The following is a 20,911-nucleotide window of genomic DNA, read 5'->3' as shown; positions in this document are numbered from 1 at the left end:
GAATGGAAATAGAAAGGATGGCGGTGCTCTGAAGTCCCCCCGCGGTGTCAGCAATTCCTTGGCATGCCTGATGGGCACCTCTGTACAGCTTGAGGAGAGCTGATGTTAGTGACAAGTAGGACACATGACAGCTCTGCGTTTTGAGGTCCTCTGTGAAATGAAGGATCCATAATACAAACCTAAGGGTGGAAAGACCCTTGTGAAGAAGAGGGAGTGGCCGAATGGGACTACGGAGCCTGCAGCCACAAAATGATCCCCTTGGCTTTATGGGGTTTTTTTGTTAATTCTGTTCAGGTGAACTTCAGCTGCTAATGAAACCTTAGCATTTCTGCTGGTCTTTAATGGTGTTCCCACACCTCCTGCTGAGCTGTGTCCCTGTGTGGGCAACCAGGAGCATGACTTGCCATTGCCAGGGACACAAAGAGCTGCCTGAAGAAGGGTGATACGCAGGAGCTGGGGAAACGCACCCCATCCCACCGCCATGTCTGCCCAGCCTCTCGCTGGAGGGTCATCGCTTAGTCCTGTGATCCCCCTCGTTACAACCACAAACTAAAACAAGTCAGCAAAGCATTGGTTTCATAGTAGCTGGCATTTTTTTCCCTTCACTTATTGTGAAAGAATATGGCAGCCCATATTTGTTCTAAACCCTGATAAAGATTGCACAAAATTAAATTTCCGCCCTACAGCCAAGTAGAAAACCAATAGCTCTTTATATTGCTGTTGCTTTAAATGGTGAAACTCCTGGGGAGGGAGGGAACACTTTGCTGTACTTATTAAAATTGATAACGTGAGCTCCATATCCTTAGGCTGACAAATGATAGCCTGGTCTTTTGTTCCACACGCTAATTTTACTTGTTTCATGCTGGTCACTAGCAGATGGTCTTGTACTTAAGTCACATTAATGGCTGCTATGAGGTAAAGGATCATTAAATTATTAACATCTATATTGTTTTCAGTAAACTGCAGAGGATTTTAAGTATTCCTCTCTGTGCTAGCTAAGATGGCAACCAGTCTTACTAGCCTTCATTGCTATGTATACTCACAGTACCATTATTTTAAACGTTTTAAAGAATACAGTTGGCTGTGATATGCCACTATGGAACAAAAGTGTATTTTTTTATTCAAGTTTATCTACTTGAAAGGGATATTAATCTGAATGGTTTGGGTATTAAATCAATGAGAAGTCAAAGGAAAGTCCTCCAATTTAAATTGCATTTACCAAGTACTGTAGTGGTTTTACCATTTAGTATCTAACCTGACATAAATTTAGGTGGCAGACAAATAGATTGGAGCATGCAAATTCTTCCCATTACTGCTACTTTTTTGTCTACCTTGGTGTAAAATACAGCACACCAACCACTGGGTTTATGTTCCAAGGAGAGATCTTATTTACTTTTTTCTTTGTTTTACTGTTTCCTACAGGGCAGAGTTCAGCTGGAGCAGGGCTCACTCACGATAACAAACGTCAGCCTGTCGGATGCCGGCATGTATCAGTGTGTAGCGGAAAACAGACACGGCATCATTTTTGCCAGTGCGGAACTGAGTGTAATAGGTAAGTTTACTTTCCTGAACACTGCAAACCTTGCAAAACGAGCAAAGCCTTCATCCAGGCTGGTTTTGCCAAGTTTCAGCATCTGAAGCAGGAGTGCTACTGAGGATCTTTGACAAGTGGTTTTTAAGTAAAGCACGAAATGAAAACTTGAGAAAGAGGACAGACAGAGAACCAATTCTTTTTTTACATCACCCCGTCTTCCCATATTCATCCAGGTGAGTGAGCATGGAGAGCTGGCAAGATCACTCAACCCCTTGCTGGTTAGAAGGGTTTATGAAGAAACCCAAGTGTTGCAGTTCAGAGCATACGGGACAGTAACTGCCTGCTCGTGGGCTGCAGAGACGGACTCTCCTGAGGAAATGTTGAAAAAACACCTATCTAAATAGACCTTTCACCATTCTAATGGCAACCGTAATGCTCCCATCCCAAAGGCTCACCAAGAAAAACAACTTTTGCCCCACCTTTTTTGTGTACACCTACTCTGCTTGTCCCGGTTAATATCAGGAGGAGCTTCTGTTAATCCCGACGGTTAAATACCTGATGGGAGGAAGTGGAGATTATAGAGCCAGGCTCTTCTCAGTGGTGCTCAGCGCCAGGACAACAGGCAATGGGCACAAACTGAAATGCAGGAAATGCCATTTAAGCATAAGAAAAACTTCTTTACTATGAGGTTGGTTGAATGCTAGAACAGGTTGCTCAGAGAGACTGTGGCATCTCCATCCTTGGAGATCCTCAACATCCAACTGGACATGGCCCCAGGCAACCTGCTGTAGCTGTCACTGCTTGAGCAGGGGTGGGATGGGACCATCTCCAGAGGTCCCTGCCAGCCTCCACTGTCCCGCAAGTCTGTACCTCATTCACAAACGTTGCTCTTGTACGAGTGGCAGGCCTGGAAACCACTATGTCAGCATAGATATGTAGTTTCAAAGGGTTAAACAGAGGATTCATTATTATAAAATAGTGGTTTATTTGTTTTCAAAATGAATATTCAATAGCATCATTCCCCACTTTGTGCTGAAGAACAAAGCATGAGGTCTTTTCTGATTATGGCATTTTCAGTTATTGGTCATTTTTTATCAACAGCGATAGATGCCTGCATAGAAAAAAAAATTCATTTGAAAGATTGTCAGTGTTGCTGTTCAAGAAAAGTGCAATAATGCTCAATAAATTAGACTTCACAGTGCTAAGATTTATTGGACGTGTTACTGCGTGAAAGAAATCGAAATAAACCCACTGGTGTTTTTCCTGTCTATTCAAAACCCCGGTAAAAATGAACCTTTGGGAGGAAGGCAGATACTCTCAGAAGACAGAGGCTTAGCCTTTGTCAGTGGGTACCTCCAGTGCCTCCCCATGCCCGGCAACACCCAAGGGCTGACCTCATGTCTGTGCAAAAAGCAAAGACCTTGGAGAGCCTGCTCTTAAAAACCTGCCAGATAACTTGTATTTGGCTGACTTCTCGTTTGGGTTATGCAACCTTGCTTCTGGATGTCACGTGAAAAGTACCAGAATGGTATGCTGCAGATTAATTTCTATGGATCTGTGATTTAATTTGGCATATTTTTAAAGAAAAACAGCATATTTTCCTTTTCACTAGAGTTTTCAAAGGAGGTCAGTATTCTGAGCTCTCACTGAGAAATGTTAGCTTTTAAACAGATCTTTCTGAGTATAACAATGGTTATTTTAAAAGGTCCTGAAGTTAAGCACTTGAAATGATTAAACACCACTAATAGCAAGTGAGACTTACAGCAAAATTAAGTGAAAAAGAGAAATGGAAAATTACAGACAGAGCTTTTGTCAGAGTGATTCTTCTCTATTATTGTTGCCGATTATATTGCCTAGAGCCTTCAGCTAAAACCAGGATCCTGTTGTGCTGGGCATTGTAAAAACGTATAGTAAGATGTAGTCATTGCCTTAAAAAATTTTCAGGCTAAATGTTTTAAAAAAAATTAAAAATGGAGAGTGGACCTAGAGTGAAAAAGAAAAAAATTCATTAAAATCCTTATTTTGCAAATAAGATGTGAAGAAATTAAATGCATTACCCCTGAAGTGGCACAGGGGAGCTGTGGTAGTGCTGACGACTGAGCCTAGAGTTTCTAAATGTCAGATGACAACATTTTGAACATCAGAGAATCACACAAAACAGAATATTGTGCAACCGCTCTGCGTCACACAGGACCAAGAAGGAAGTGGCAAATGACTTGCAAACAACCCAGTCTAAACTGTTCGTTACAGAGGTGGAAATAACAGGATTATTCAAAAATCTATTTTGCTCATAAATTTTGGACAGTCACCTGAGAAATTATTTCCAGAAATGATGATGTATTAATTACAATAATATGATATAAATAATAATCCATCTGGTTCTGAGTGCATTGGTGGGAAATTGTCCTCAGGATGCCTCCTTTAGTTTTGAAATGTTTTACATAGCTGGTGTTGGTTTTCAGATGGATCTTTTATAGTCTTTAACAACATACATGTCTTCCTCGATGCTAAAATGAAATCAGCCATCTATGATTAGTCATAGAAGACAAGACAGCTCAGAGATTAGTGAACTCTGATTCATGAAAGTGGAAAACGAGATCTAGTCGATTATAAAGCCCATCCCATTATCAGTATAGGATTATGTTTTATTCAACTCTTTTGTGGCAGGAACAATATCCAAAAGAATTGAGGCAGACGAGATGCCCTAAGAAAAATGAATTTGCTTTCTGTATCACACGGCAGGTTTTTGTTTCCCAGCTGCTTCAGGTGAGCTTTAGATCATTTTATGGAGCTTCAGGCAGATGCAATGCACAGTGATCTAAACTCTCACCTCCCAGGGTGCAGCAAGAAAGTAAGTTGAGGAAAATGCTGCAAGCTCGGGGGGTACAGGGGTGGTGCAGGAGGTGCAGGGTGCAGGCACACAGCTAGCAAAGAGGGTGGAGAGAATTAGAGGGGACTGGGCAGAGTTTGTTGCCCCTGATCTGCCAGAAAGCAAGCTCCTGTCAGCAAGACATAGCAAGCAGGGCACGAGTTGTTCATAAAACCCTTAAGCTGCCTCACCTGTTTGCTTTGAGCTTTCTATATTGAAAAAATTAATCGTCCTACTTGATATAAATAAAACCTTTGGGGAGTTCACAGCCAGAGTCAGTCTAGAGGCAGACGCCTCAAAGCTATGCCTGTCATCGAGTCCCATCAAATAAATCATTAAAAATCCTTTGCGGCAGGAATCAGAAGGCAAACCATCTCCTCGCTCCCCAGCCTGCCTTACAGCCAGGCTGCAGAGTGTCTGCAGGGCTTCGCTGGTTGTGCCAATGAATATCTGACTGTTTTTCACAAAACAGACGAGCGTGCCCTGGAGGGACTAAAAAAGATGAATCAAGAGTACCTTGTACCCTGGTGCCTACCTCCGTCTTGCCTTGTTTTACTTGGTTCAGGACCTGGCCATGTCAAGGTCTCCCACCTTTATGGCATTAAAATAAGAGACCCAGTTTATGCAACAATTAAAATATAAAGTGTGAAAATGTCAACTTTTCTGGAAATATTAGCATTTTTGATTAATTATATGGGTTCTGTGTTTGTGACAATTTTCCTGCACATAGCAATGTTTGACAAAATGATGACACAAAAAAGGAAAAATGCATTGTACAGTTCATGCATGCATCATTCTTAGGTGTGCTGCACCGAGTAAGGTGTGCGTGACAGCGGGTTTCTGCTGCCTGCCGAGGTTACTTGGTTCTGAGGTTTGTAGCTGAACATGCATTTCTAAACAAGTGAACAGCTGAAGCATTCAGGTGTCTGTTTGCCCCATCTGTACGTGCACATAGTTAATAAAGTCAGATCATTTAGGAATTGCAGGTGAGAAACAGCCCTGGAATACTGTAATATTCAAAAGAACCTGACTTTGTTTTTTCCAGAGGGAATTCTGATCTGGGTTTCTTCTTTTTTTCTTTCAGCCATCGGTCCAGACTTTTCCAAGACACTCTTGAAAAAGTTAACTCTTGTTAAAGTGGGTGGTGAAGTAATCATTGAGTGTAAGCCGAAAGCCTCCCCCAGACCTACTTATTCTTGGAAGAAAGGAAAAGACATCCTAAAAGAAAATGAGAGGTAATGTCTTAAAGTAACGATTTCATTCATTAGCTTCCTTCAACCCAGGGCTGTCAGCAGTGAAAGCTAAATTTGTCATTAATAGCTTCCCAAAACTGACTTGCAAATAAATGTGAAAACAGCTAGTGTTCAGTCTCAAGGAGCTGGGGGTGAGATTTCTATTCCCATTGTCTTCATCCCAGTCTCTGTGTACTATTAAAACATCCCTGCCAAGAAACTGATAAAGATACATTCTAAAAAGCAAATGTTTTCCCTCTGCATTGCTCTAAATAGCCATTGTTTTCCAAAAAATTTCCCAGGAGATGAAACCCTGCACTGCAAATTACACTGCTCTGGCACATTACTCAATGTCCCATGAACAGGAATTATTTGGGGTCAGTAATTAATTTGGCAGTCCTAACGCCTGACTTGGAGACAGCTTTTTCAGACTGGCCAAGTAATTTTTTTTTTTCTTTTTTCATAATTCAAAAGGAGAGCATTAGTAGGGAGTAGGAGCCTCCCTTTTAAATTTGCAGGCATGGTTTTGCAGTGATTTGTTGTTGACTGTGTGCAGGTGTGGTTGTGTTATCTGTCCCGCTTGTGCAGCACCTGAGAGTGGGATCCAGAGAGCTGTCCTTGACAGTCCTCCAAAATATGATGTGCCACTAGGATTGATGGGGAAAATCTATCCTATTAGTAAAGGTCAAAAAAAACAGAAGTTACAGGAAATTGTTATTTTTAAAAGCTTAAACCTGATTTTGCAGTGATTTGTTGTTGACTTGGTGCAGGTGTGGTTGTGTTATCTGTCCCGCTTGTGCAGCACCTGAGAGTGGGATCCAGAGAGCTGTCCTTGACAGTCCTCCAAAATATGATGTACCACTAGGATTGATGGGGAAAATCCTATCCTATTAGTAAAGGTCAAAAAAACCATAAGTTACAGGAAATTGTTATTTTTAAAAGCTTAAACCTGAGCTGTTCTTTTATCTTGGAAAGCCTAGTCTTGCTCCATTCAACCTACCTGCCTGTAATGTATACTGAAATATATACTATGGTGATGTATACGAGTATACAAAAAGCTATAGTTCATTTAGAACCAGATGAGTAAAATAACAAACAACCTATTTCTGACTTATTTAGCTCTTGTTTCTTGGTCTTTACAAAGCTATTGTCTATGGACCGTTCAACTTTACCTCTTGGGATAAAAAGATTTGGGTGATCAATTACACGGAGCTGCCTCTAGCAGCCAGGGTACAAAGCTGTGTAAGGTCAAAGTTATAATAGATCGAGGTATATTGATTTTTAAAACTGAAATAACTTGCTCTTCTGGTGAAGATTGTGCAAAGGATGGAAAGTATGAAATACTGGAAGTTTTAGAGTGTCAGCCCCATAAGGTCCCATCCGTCTCCCTGTCCTTGCCGGTACAGTCTGTAGCTGAAATGTGCTGTTTTCTCTGACGCTGTTCTCCTAGGCATGGCACAGTTCTTTCTCCTCATTTTAATTTAGGAGTGAGAGAGGAAGCATTAATTTATTTAAGCAAGGGCTTAGGGAAGGAAAGAAACGTGGGCACTGCATTTCTTGCTTGGTCACTGCAGTGCAATGCTGACAACAAAGTGATTTATTACTTTTTTTTAGCACTACTCTCTCATCTGTAAATTTGCCTAAAAGTTGGATGCTGTAATACAGCAGAAACCCCCAGATCTTGATTTCCCAAGGGAGTTTGGCTCATGCACTGGTAGCATAAGGCTAGGTGGTAGCTTGGGTTGCCTGTGTGTTTACTTCCAAATAACTTTTGAACTGGTTATTTGAACTGGCTGTAGATGTTTCAGTTGGTTTCCACCAAGGTTAGGAGAAGAAGAGATATACCTCAAAAATAGCAGATTCTTTGTGAAAATAGGCAACTGGGACAAGGCAACACTGTTATTTCCCCTCAGTGGAACCCCATCATCTAAAGTCACACCATGGTAGACATGAGGGAGTCCACACCAGAGCATCCCTGAAGGGTACACACAACTGTGTAAGCCGTGTAAGGCTGTACCTACAGAATTTTCCTGACCAACCTTCTCCTGAGTCACATCGGCAAGACACAGGTATGGTCATAAAAACTTGCTAAATAGTATAAACCTTGCTGCCTGCTGGTCACAGTCCCTGTGCCCAAGCAGACTTCAGGCAGCAGCTGGGAGGACGGGCTGTGAGTACAACACAGTCCTCTGAGCAGCTCAGTGTTGAGCTCAAATGGAAACCGCAGCAAGGCTGAGGTGTTGGTGCACATGGCAGCTCCTCCTCCTCCTGACGAGCATGCCGTGCCAGAACCGGGAGCCTCCCACCTAGGCACCAAGCCCTGGATGGGAAACCAGACGTGAAATGTGCCCAAGCAGGTGTGAAATTTTCTGCTACTTCAGCCCAGGGTTTTTTCCGCCAGCCAGATCATCCAGCGGGGCCTATCTGGCAAAATGTCTTAATGAACACCACTCCGTTGACTTGGCAGTTGGACCTATTTAGTTCTTATATGCAGTTGGTTGTGTCTCCCGTGAGCACGAGGGTGTTGAATCCTTGCCATCGCCTTTATTAACCACGCCATCCTTGCAGTCTGTACCTGGAGACTGTGTGAAATGCACAATTAGGAAATTATATTGTCTTACATGATCATGGCATTGTTCATCAGCACTGTCTGACTTCACGGACAGGAGAGGCCAAGTGCCTGGTCCTCTGCTTAACGTTGCTGTATTTCTGGTTTCTTTGGTTGCTGAAACATTATCTCTTTCCTGCCGTCCCAGGGGACAGCAGCATGGACTGGAGTCCAGTCCTAGTACCTCCCTACACCCACGCTTATGTGTGGGCTTCAAACAAGAACTTTCTTGGCTGTTGAAAAAATCTGTTGAAACATAGGAAGAACGATGCCAAGAAAAGCTGTTGCTGAAATCTTTTCATCTAGGGCAGAAAACAGAACCTTTAGACAGGCGTGGGAAAAGAAACTGAAATGAAATATCTGGTTAAACTGATGTTAAAGAGTCCTTCGAGTTTCAGAGAGGCACCTGAACATCTGGATACTTCTCCAAACTGAACTTGATCATGTGAAGGTTAATCAATATAGATGGTCCTTCCAGTTCCAGGTGGAGTTAAAAGCAACACTGATGTGTCAGTCCTTGCTTTGAATTTTGATGTAGAGCCTGATGGCTACCGTGGCAATCGCTCAAGCGTTTCTCTTGGGGCTGGTGTGATTTTTCAGGTGGAGTGTAATGTTAGGGACTCCTTGCTGAAGACAGAAATAGCGTGCATCAGATTTTGCTGCCAGGACTCTTGCTCTGGAGGCTACTGCTGTCCAGGAGGCAAAACTAAGTGTGTTGTTCAATGTTTGCCCAGAGGGCAGAGACTACCATGGAAAAAAAAAGAGCTTTACTGTTTCAGGTTTCATATTCTTCTCTGGAGGCTGAGGTAGTGTGTACTGCACCCCTAATGAATAACATGCCCTGAAGGTATCTCTTACTGGTGGCCTAGAACTGTGCAACTGTGTTATTAGAAATTCTGCCCTGGAGTACAATTATATTATTGCAGTCATTAAAGGCAGTTCATCTCCATAATAATGGAAATCCTGCCTTGGAGGCCTGACTGAGTCAAAATAATGTTAGTAGCCTGACTCCAGAAGGTAAATTTTATATAGAAGCAGCTATAGCACACATATAGATATATTGCAAATACTGCCTGGAAACAAAGAATATTTCTATATGGGTAAAGATACAGAGATCATTTTCTGTCCTTGATGTTCCTTTCACATTTCAGCGCAAAACAGCTGTTAGGCTTTGTGGGAAAGGTCTTCAGTCCTATTAATGCCACTCATTACAAGTCAGCCTCCTAGGGCCACTGGCAGAGTAAGAGCAGGTAAGTCTGCTGCTTGCCACCTTCCACACCATCAGGACAGGAGACATGACTGACATACACCTGCCCTCTGGGAAACCCTCACGCAGGAACAGGGGATACCTTTTAGATGGGAATGGTCACCATAAAGCTGTGCAGGTTGCATCATCAGAGAGACAGTAGTATACAAGTAGCGGTTGGGGCCCACTTGCCCCAGAGCACTCCTCAGAGAGAAGTCTTTTTGCCCTTTCAATGTACACTCTTACCTGTATAACCTGGAAGTTTGAGGCAATTGTTGAGATTCAGAATGTTTTTCTCTTACCGTTTGGTTCTCCTATATTCGTATTTCCAGACATGTTTAACCTCCGATCTCTTTATTCTGACTCATCAATAGGAGAAGAGAGATTTTGGAGAGCTGGGATCCCATTACATAGGTCCTCTTTTCTCATGTCCCAGCTACATCAGTGTGACTCAGAAGTGATGCTGGACTTCAGCCGGTGAGGTGGAGAGTGTTACTGCCCAGCTGCCCGAGGAGGGCTGCCATTCAAAACCAGGCAAAAACTCCTCGAGTGAGGAGTGCACAAGCTGTAGAGCTAGGACTTCATGGTTTTTACTGAAATCTCAGTGGCACTTTGGTCTTAGAATCTTACATCTTCATCCCCCTGATTTTATGAAATAACATAGTCACTGTCAAGTGAGTTTTTGCATATCAAATACATAGCATCTATGGCATCGTATACATGGGATATAGGCATCATACAGGCATTATATGCAGAGACATGCTCGTCTGCAATTATTACACCAGGCGAAAGACGGATGTCTCAAACTGTGCCTCTACTTTGCTCCAAAGCTGTCTCAGAAACCAAGTCAATCATTCCTAGATAGCAGTGGGAGTTACAGAGTTAGACGGTAATTTTATGTGAGATTTACCAGTATAAACCAGAAATCCATAGTTACTCGCAAGTTTGGAGAAACTTCCATTAACTGATGGCCCCTGTATAACACTGAGGTGAATGAAAGCAAGTCCTTAATGGAGGACATTCCTTTGAACTCCTGAAGCCAAGCATTCTCCAGTCCACAGTATTTCCCATTTCTGACAATTATTTCCTGGCATTATGTTGTATATATTATTCATTGGCAGGAGTCGGAGGGGAAGTCATGGCAGTCAGATTGTTCTTGCAGGATTTTGTTAATCCCCTCGTAATATAATTCAATTGCATCTGATGCAACAATGTTAGATAAATTTGTTACTAGTGCTTTAAAACCTTTATTTTCAGGTGAAAATCACCTTATCACAGAAACCTTTCAATTTCTTCATAATTACGACACAGCTCCTACAGAGAACTGCGCTTGGTTGCAAGTGCAAGCGGCTCATCCTCGCACTGGTGGAAATCAGAAGTCACTGTAGTCACCAGCTCATTCATTCAGATTTCCTGGGTGCAAGAGGGAGAATCAGACTGTGCCTGATTATAGACAAATCTTGGAGCTACACAGAGTGCTGCCAGCTGAAATTAAAATAAGCCTCTGTCACAGCTGCTCCCACGCTCCAAACCGTTGGAGGAACGTCCTGCAATGGAACTGTAATTCTCCTTCAACTATAGATCAGGATGCATTTTTAAAATAATTTAAACCAGTTAATTCAGCAGTTAATTTAAAACAGTTCATTTTAAAACAATTAAATCTCCCTTAATTTTGATATGGTTTTCAATAGCCGACAAAAAAACAATGTTGCAGCCCGACAAATCTGCAGGTGCTGTCACGCAGGTGTGCAGCATCCGAGGGCTCGGCTGTGGGAGCGCTGGGGTTTAACATTAGAGCTGAACCTGGTCCTGTGATCTATGTCAACAAACTGGAGCGTTTTGTCCTTCCACTGCACAGATTGAACTGTCTTTTAATAACTTACCACCACAGGCCATGTTGTTAGAGTATCTTAAGAAAATTTCTCATGGAATTGGTCAAGGGATGTATTTTGCTGTTGACGTGGAATGATTTTGCTGGAGTAGCGTTGGAAAGGGGTTGTTAGGCGCTTCTTTGTGTAAGGCAAGATTTGCATCACTTTCCCTGCAAGTCTGTCCTCTTTTCTCAGGTGTTTGTTTGACCTTACAGACATGACACTTAATTTATGTGCCATAATGGTAATAATTACATTTATTTATTTCTCACAGAGTGTTTTGGTTTAGATATCAGTCTGTCAGTGAGACATACTGCCATTTCCCAGAGGTGAAACTGTAGCGTTGTGTGGTTCAAGAGGAGATGAGGGAGATGTCGTCTTTCAGCCTCTTGGTCTACCATGGCTTCCTGCTCCCCAACTGTACACTGTGCGCAGGAAAACCAAGATAGCTTCTATTTAGGGAAATACTATATTTCTGCCAGTCCTGTGATTTGTTACCAGCCACTCACTGATGTGTTGATTAGCCAAAGCACAGGGACAGACTGTGGTACAGCAGCGGGGTGAAGCATTTAGGTCTGGGCTAGTGCTGGCTTTAGCGGCTGCCCCGTGTTGGAGAGCCCTGCTCTGGGGTGCTTGGGGGCATCGCTGCAAGGAGGGGAGCAGGGCTGGCAGTGTTGTCAGCTATCTCATGCACTTGATAAGAGCTTGCACGAGTCAAAACATAATGTGTATTCCCTTGAAAGAACAAATGTTTAAAATAGCTACACAATGGTCTTCATTCCTAATGTTCTCCTAAAGTTATTGGAAGTCACATTTACCCTGCCACCAGACATGTACTCAGTCCAAGACAGAAAAATAATTGCACTTTTAAGCCCTAAAACAAATTGCTCTTCTCCCATTCTTGTTCATATAAAGCCCTTACATCGTTAGAGCTGTTTCTTTTCTATGAATATACAGTGCATGCATTGTTTATACAGTTTAATTGTAAGGAAAGAAATTCATAAAAAACAAATGATGTTCTGTGCTGGTAGCAAAGAATATGAAAGTGTCCAATTAAACAGCCACTCACTATGACTTGTATAATAGCAACATCTGTTATCTTAATTAAACAAGTTTCTGTATAAAGGGACCCTCATAGTGCACTTTGTTAGAGCAGGATCTGACCTAGATACTCCAGGCACGCTCACTAACTTCATGGAAATTTTCCCAGTTGGTCCCATTATCTTGCAGTCTTGACAAGCTTCGTGATACATGAGCACACTCTTGCACACACAAAGCTATACTGCTTAAAGCAGGAGGATTTATTTTTTTTTTTAACTGAAAACCAATAAAAACGCAGAAAAGCAGCATATAGTGACATTTACTCATTGAGCACAGAAACATTTGGAAGTGTAAAGAGTGCCTGGCTAACTCGGACCCTGTCAAATAACATTCAGGAGAGAGAACTGCGCTTCCAGAAAGTGTTCAATTCATTTTCAAAACTGGTTTACGTGCTTCAGGATTTAAGTAATTTAGGTCCAGATCTTTCCAGGTATTTCATTGCTGCTCTCCACCGTAGCCTAGAGTCAGATGATCTAGAAGGGTAAGTTCCGTTCTGAAAGTCCTGGTGCTATGGTAACTTCTGAAAAGAAGATGAAGACTTGAGACTGGGAAGGAGCAGTGGGAGTCCGATGAGGACTCAGGGCTTTGTACCCATCCGCGAACAAAAACCCAAACAGAGCTGCCCCGAAATCCCAGCCTTGTCAGAAGGAGATGCGATCTGCTGCTCAGGGCCCGCCGGGAAGATCAGGAGCCCTGTGCTCTGGGCTGTAGGGCACCAGGCAGCTGTAGCTGAAAAGCCTCTTGAATATGTTAATACACAGCTGTGCCTTCGGGCTTATTAATATGGGCAGTGAATGTTAATTTGTTTGTAAAGAGGAACACCATCTGACGCAGGCGCTGCCAGCTGCTTCAGAGAGGAAGCTGAAGTCCTGCCCTGGGGCAAGCCGAGCCTCCCCGTCCTGTCCTCCATGCCCAGGCCAGCACAAAGTTGGTGGGAGTCACAGGGTAAAGCCCCAAGCAGCAAGCTTTTCTCCCAGGAGCTGGAGTGCTTTGGCCAGGGAAAAGGAGAAAGCTGTCACCTGATTTGGTTGTCTTCTGCACTTCAAAACTGTTCAAAAAGACTTTTCTCTGTGGAAGAGGTTAGCCATAGTTTTCTCAAGAGTTCACATCCTAAGGACCTCCTCACCAGGGCTGTTGAATTACAGACCCCTCAGGTATTTTTGTAACAGGAATTTTAACATACTCACTTCAATGCTATGTCATTTTGAGAAAGAAAAATTGTGAAATCAGACAAGAAAAGAAAGGCTTTTCTCTTATTCTTTCAGTGTGTCTTGAGTTTAGAAAGTTGTATAAATTCCAATTTTTTATTTGTTGCCTCAGACTTCCTAATTAGTGGTTAATTACTTTAAACAGCCAGAAAGAAAATGGCAATAGGACAGACAGCACATCTTTCCTAGTCTGGTGCCAGGGTACAAACCATGGTAATATTTTTATACTGATTACTTGAGAGATGAATTGCCAGCAGTGGCTTTTGGACACGCAGTCTAGTGACGCTTCAGCAGAAAATGAAACCTCAAAGGATGCTTCCTGTCATTGTTTTGCATTAATTGTGTTGACTGTCTTTTTTTTTTTAAGTAAAGCACCTTGCAATTTCTTTAAGGCAGACAGATAACCATACCATCAATAACTTGTCGGGTTTTCATTACATCTGGCCTAGGCAAAATGAAAAATGACACCCTGCAAATAGCTTTTTGAAGTTTGAATCGACAATGTGGCATTCATCTTAGTTTTCAGAGACAATGGCAGAAGATGGCTCTGCTTCATTGGAACCCCTGAAATAACTGGGGTGTCAACTTACTTTAACCAGTTTTCTGAAAAAAAAAAACTAAAATGAACCAGCAAACCACTTGATTCAATGGTTAGAGGTCTTGGAAAGCAGTTGTCCTAGGCTGGATAGCCTTGTGTTCATGGACTGTTTGTTTCCCCGCAGAAGCTGGTTTTCGCTCTGTGTTGTTCTGGAAGGTCACAGCATGTTTTAACGTAAGCTCGTCATGGCTGTGGGTCTGTCAACCCAACACTGAACTCTTGTAGTTTAGCGTGTGCTAACAGTAAAACCCGCTGATTTGTGTGCTCTGAAATCCGTTGGTGAAAACCAGTCAGTTTTGCCGTAGTTCTGTTTAGGAGTAGGTCACTAACTTTCCCTTGCTTCTTAAGGATAGTTACATGGGCCTGTTTTCTTTTCTTTCTGTGTATCTGGCAAAGATAATAAATCCCGTTGCTTTTGTAGTTCAAGATACTATTGTATGCTTGTGTGTGTAACCTTTGTGGGTCTATCCACAAAGCTTCGCTGTCCACCTGTTTCACTTTAGCAGCTTTCTGATGATTGAACCTTTCTTCAGCATTGATATTCATTTTTGCTTTGTCTTTTCCCTCTGGTATTAAGCAAATGTTTCTAGCAAAAGGTTATCTGAGAAGGGTTAAGAGAGTTATCTAGAATCCAGATTCAGTGTCATTTTATTTTGTATGTGTAAAGTAATTAGGCTGATCGTTAAAATTTGAAAGTTCATTTATCTGCTCCAGTAAAGCTAGGAAATTATTTCCTGTAACTAGCCACAAACTGTTGTCAAGCATACCTGGGATGCCAATGAATATAATCCTAACCTGTGCCAAGTTTCAGCTGGTGTTCCAGAAATGAGATTCCTTCTCACACCTTGACATAGTCTCCTGTAACATCAGCAATCTGTTCCTATTTTCCCAGCAGATTATTTTCAGCGTGGTGTTACTGTAGTATTCAGCGGTACACATGTAGGACATCATTACTACCACTGCTGCTGCTGGAACGAGCTTGCGACCACAGCCCGGCTGTGGTATGACCAAACTCGCAGTGCTGCTGTGACCCAGGGTATCTAGAGAAGTCAACGGGCTTTTACCTTGGGGCTTGGGTATTAATTTTAAAAGTAGAACCCTGCTTGGAGAGGTGGGCAGAAGGAGAGGATGAAGCATCCAGAGACCCCCATCTCAGAGGCGTCAGACCTCCAGAGCACAGTAAGACGTATCCCATGTTTACATATCCTTAACAGAAACAGTCACTCGCTGCGTGCTGTTAAACAGCTGCTGCTTTTCCTCCTTGAGGTGTCTCATCTTTATTATTATTAAGTTCATCTCTGAGTACTGTGCATATGGCTATAAATTATTTCTCCCTCTCTGTAAAGATGCCTCAGGAAAGAGCGAGTTCCTCCCCGCAGTGCTGTTGTGTCGGCAGGACCTGGCTCCCGGCAGCGAAGCAGGTTTCTCTCTGTTGTGAGCAAACGCTGCAGCCAATGCTTTCAAAAATAAATGCCTGTAATGCATCTCCTAAATGCAATTTGAAATTTATGTGTGGTTCATACTTGTCTTCCAGTTAAAGAAAATAGTAATGATTTTAGTAAGTCTGTAGCATTTTGAAGAAAAAAGTCATTATCAACTATTTCTTCTGTTGGATATTTTCATGATTAAGAGCAAGAAGGTAATGATTTTACTGTTAGGGCCACACTTTAAGATACGGGTGTTTAAAATCCAAGGAAATAATTATATGTCTACGGGGGAAAAGGGATTCCTAATGAACTTTTTAGACAACCTACCAGACTTGGTGATATTTTTGATGATTATTTAAACATAATTTTTAAGTGATGTAAATGTGTCTTTGGATCTTGCAAATCTATGTTAATGTCAATTACGAGTGGGTACTGTATCTTTGTACTGTGGGCATTTTCTGTTGAAACTAGAGGAAAAGATGTGTTATCTTTGAAAGACTATGCCTTTGGGCTTCTATTCGGGTGGTGTCAGCTGGAACAAATAAGCTGAGAATGCATTTACTGCTTCTGCTCTAATCTCACGAATGCTTCCAGAAATGGTTTGTGTCAGCAGCTGATGCACAGAAAATCTTGCATGGATTTTTTTTCTCATAAGAGAATAATTTTTATGAGCTTCAGAGGAGTTCCTGTTAAGCTCATGTTCTCCAAACCTCCAAAGTGTTTGCTGTAGGTAGAGGGTGATGGCTTGTCCTTGTCGGGGAAGGAGTTGTTGGCGAGGGTGGGTGGAGGCTGCGCTTCCAAATTCGATTCCTCAGATTTCCACTGTCCCTTTTCATAGACTGGGAGAAGTCACTTAATCTCCATGCCTCTGGCTACAGTCACTGCCCTGGAAGAACGAGCACAGCAAATACTTCAGCGACCATTAGGTAGACCGAATGCGGTAGTGCCTTCGCAGCACCTGCTGCTTTCTGCACAAGGTTCACCTCACTTCCAAGTGCGAGAGAATGCTTTGTGGGGGGCAGCGTGTTGCTGGGTGGGTAATTGTGCATGAAGGGATGTTTTAGCCTTTGACAGGGCAGTTTGCAAATGTGCTTTGCCCCTCAACCACCACCAGCAAGAGCCGCTCCAGGGGAGAGGTCCTGGGGCTGCCAGTGCAGGTGCAGAGCATCCCCACCCTTCATGGTGCCATTCTGGCTTTCACGGTTTATGGCAAATGGCCAACTTAGTCTGTAAAAAAAAAAAAAAAAAAAACACACACAAAAACAAAAAAAACCCCACCAAACTGCAAAGTTGAAGAGCTGTGTCAAAAGGGCAGTTTCCCATGGGGGGATGGTCTTCATTTTCCACCAAAATCAATGGAAAATTGGCTCCTTGCACCATTGGACCCTTCTAGACTTGCAAAATCTTCCCATATAGCACAAACTATCGTTGCCTCATGTCTCGGGAATGAAAGCTGTAAAAATGAGCTTTCCTTTGCTTTACTCAAATGTGCTTCCTCAAATATTTATTTTCATGACATGATCTTTCTTACTGTATTTATTTTCATTTTGTCTGTAGCAAAAAAAGCGGTAAGGGAGAGAAGGCAAAAGGTTTCTATTACTTGAAATTCACCACAGCCTACTCGTTTCCTTCAGGGTCCCTAGCAGTGTTTGTGTTTGGTTTTCATTTGTTTCTTCCCATTATCAGCATCCCTTAAGAAAGATATTTTGTAGAAAATTGTTCTTCTTAGATAACCTAGGGATATTTTTATATTTGAATTATGACTCTAGGCATCTGTAAACAATTTACATGAAGTCTCTAATAGCTGTAAATGCTCCCTTCTTTCCCTCCCGCTGCCCCACTCCTTCGGGATGAGGTTCTGTCGCTTCAGACTTGTCTTAAAAATTTACAGACCAAAGGGTAGATGATGACAAAACACAGCCTTTGTGTTTATTGATATTAATATAGGCTGGATGCAGTATTATTTATTTGGACTGCGCCGTCACCACAGATAAAAAATTTGTTGAAAAAGAAAATTGTGGGAGAACTTAGGATGCCAGATCCGTGACTGGTTTAAGCTGATATTGAATTCAGTGGAATTATGTTGTTTGACATTGCCAAAGGGGCCTCTACTATTTTCTCAAAAATATTTATCTGAGCAAAATATGTTATATTTTTCTCTCTAGAATGATATTTACAGTTTTTATTATAATCGGAAAGAACTGCAATTTATGCTCTCCTCACCTTTAATTCCTCATACTTAGCAAGCCTGTAAATGAAAAGCCTAAAATGAAAACACGTTTACACCAACAGTTCACATCCCTGGAAGAAGTGTTCTCAGTATTTTCTCGGAGATCAATATTGAGAATTAAGTAAGGAAAAAAAGTGTAGTACTCTGTATTTTTCAGTGCAGCAAGGTAAGAGCAGCTATTACCTCGGGAGACCTTCTAAAAAATTCATTTTAATTCTTTGTGTGTACCTATTGTAGTCCCAGAGCACAGAAAATGCCAAATGAACCCAAATTCTGTCCACCATAGATGTCTAGCCAATTCACAGTTGCCGTAGTTTAGCACTAAACCTCCTGGTGTCCTTCGTGACTCCAGTGTACTAGTACAAATGGTGCAAAGGTGATATTCCTCAGTGCCTTCTCCAGCCAGTGTTTTTCCTTGGATAAAATACAGATTTTACAGATCAAGAAGCACTCCTGCGACAGAGTCCCCAGCAGCCCCACATAGTCATGCCACACACAACCTCAGGACTTCAAACACTTCATCCTCAGGCTCTTTAGCTCCATTTAAAATGTATCTCCAGCAAAGCTTGTGGGAAACTTTCTACTGAACTCAACGCAACAGGATTTTACCTCGATTTATTTTGAGCAAATATAGTTCTTACCTGAAAATTAATTATAGGGAGTTTGCTGTTAAGAGACCTGCCAGTTGTCATGGATAAGGCAGGCCTTATCTAATGCCTGCTTTCACCAAGAGAAAGACATGCACTAAATTAAATGGGCTTTGACTGAGGCTCTAAATTAGCTCAGGCTTTTCTGTGAACCATGAAAAGACAAGTAGTTATAGACAAATAAGTACCGAAGCAGCTGTAGGTGGTTATCTAAATCAAAACTAGCAGGTCCTGGACAAGAAGTTGCAGATGCGTAGAAGACTGCCTGCGCAGTATGACTGTCCACATCAGTTGTGAGTTTAGATGGATAATCAAATGGAAGCCACTGTAAGGCCGATCCAGCAGACAGTATCATCCTGCGTTTCACTCAGACTTATCCTAACCGCTGTTAGACACGGACCCAAGTTGTCCCATCATTGCTCATGTTGCTGTCCTGACCTCAGGATGCATTGATGTCCCACGTTGGTGGCAGCATGGACACCGTCCCTTTCTCACCCATTTTTAGAAACGTCTGGAGTAACAGGACATGGGTGAAGCTGAAGCCTGGAAAGCCCTGCCTGCTTATGGAGGGATGCTGAGCGTTTTTGGCTGGTATTGTTGGAGGGTGGGAAGTCTCAGGTGGTGTGACAAGATGCTGGGTGGGGCTTAGGATCAGGGCTCTCCCCTCTTCCTCTCCTTCCTGCGCACCAGGGACCATCAACGGTGTTGAGTGAAGCCCCAAGAAGTTGGATTTGACCTCGGCATTTACTTTAATGGGCAATAATGTTATGAAGCAGAAAGCTCTGACCTTACTGTTATTTATTTACGCAACAAAAAGGTTGTAGTCACACACGAAGACAGCGTCCCAGGGCCACAGAAATTAACAACTGTGGACCATACTCAGAACCAGCCCATTCTTCAAGTGATGAGTAGGTACTCGTGAGCGGGATCCCTGATTTCGGGGAGGGCTGTGCTCTGAGTAGTAAGTCCTCCCTCTCAGCTCTCACCCAAACCTGTAAGTATTTCTAGATTTCACTGTGTTTTCCTGAAATAGCTTAATGGCCAGTACCACATTTATGAGATCATTTTAATAATCTCAGTCTCTGCCTCATTGCATGGGAAGCGTTATTAAAAAGGTAATAAACTGCTACAAAGACATGCGATAGAAATAGAAATAATTTGATAAATAATGCAATTGCCCGGAATCATTTACATTTGCAGTAGAGTTGCGGCGTGAAGCAAAGTTGCTGTTAGGCTAAAAATTACTCTAGATATTCCTGCCTGTGAACTATGGGAAAAGGCTGAGCAAATACACCGCTGAGATTGCAGTCGGCTCTGTCTGCTGCTTTTGCTTTCTTCCTCTGCTTCCAACCCCCCCAGCCCAAGCAAGGCTCTGGAGAATGGACAATAGGCCATTCATCATGTCAGCTGAAATACACTGTTTTTCACAGGTACATTTAACCTAAATCCTCTCTCAGAAGACGGATTATCTCTTAGAAGAACTCTGGCACCACAGTCTCTCTTCAATAGCCACGTCAACCACTGCCACAAAGGCTGTACATGAAGGGATCAATGGTAGTTTTATCTCAAATTGCACTCAGTGTGTGTTTCTTCCAACTGACATTCATTTAAATGCTTGCTCTAAGACATCTTTTCTCCCTGTAATAGAAAAAGGATCGGACATCCTAAGCATTGTTTCCTGGGGGGCTGGGGGGGAATTAAAATACTCACTTGGCTAAGCATGAAATATTTTGAATGCATGTGTTTAATCAACAGTGAAAGAAAGTGTAGTTATGCTTGTATTTCATAAATTAAAATGCTGAAATTATCAGATAAGAAACAACATACCTCATTTCTTTGCAGCCGTGCTAATAAAACCATTTGAGAGGAAAAAAACGTTGCTTTATAATTATGAGTGCTTTGCTCCGAAGAAGCATTGGAGCTCTAATCTGCAGTCCCGTAGTTGTGCTGCCCGCCTGCGTGCCGCATCCCTCGGGAAGATAACCGTTACTGCGGCACACACAGCCTGCCATATGCACTGCATTTGTAGTCCATTCATATTCCACAGGTTTCCATCTGCTGAACGGAAAAATAGGGGGCAAGCTGAGAAGAATATATTGAGGGATACCTGCAGTATCATCTGGCTGGTGCAGATCTTCTGTCAGTGATGTGTGTACTTTGTGAGTTAGAAAATAATTCGCAATGAAAAGGTTAGCGCATGGACCTCCTACTCATCCCTGCAAAGGCTTTCAGCAGGTGACTGCAAGGTGCGGGTGAGGTTGAATAGCTCCTGGCTGTGCAGTGCTGATGTATTTGGTTCCTGGACCTGCATAGATTTTCTTTTAATTAAACAACAGAGCA

General features: G+C 42.4%; 1 protein-coding gene across 1 annotated transcript in view; it reads left to right on the top strand.

The window, feature by feature from the left end:
- LOC104159469 (contactin-4-like) overlaps nt 1-20,911 on the top strand; it is a gene marked incomplete at its 5' end in the record, with an annotated part of 83,176 nt that overhangs the window by 18,167 nt on the left and 44,098 nt on the right. The window contains 2 exon segments of the mRNA XM_009697381.1: nt 1,423-1,552; nt 5,488-5,638. Of these exon segments, the coding sequence (XP_009695683.1) occupies nt 1,423-1,552; nt 5,488-5,638 (281 nt within the window).

This window comes from Cariama cristata, unplaced genomic scaffold (assembly GCF_000690535.1).
Source record: "Cariama cristata isolate BGI_N322 unplaced genomic scaffold, ASM69053v1 scaffold12533, whole genome shotgun sequence".
Taxonomy (NCBI): Eukaryota; Metazoa; Chordata; class Aves; order Cariamiformes; family Cariamidae; genus Cariama; species Cariama cristata.
This window is presented reverse-complemented; position numbering and strand designations above follow the sequence as displayed.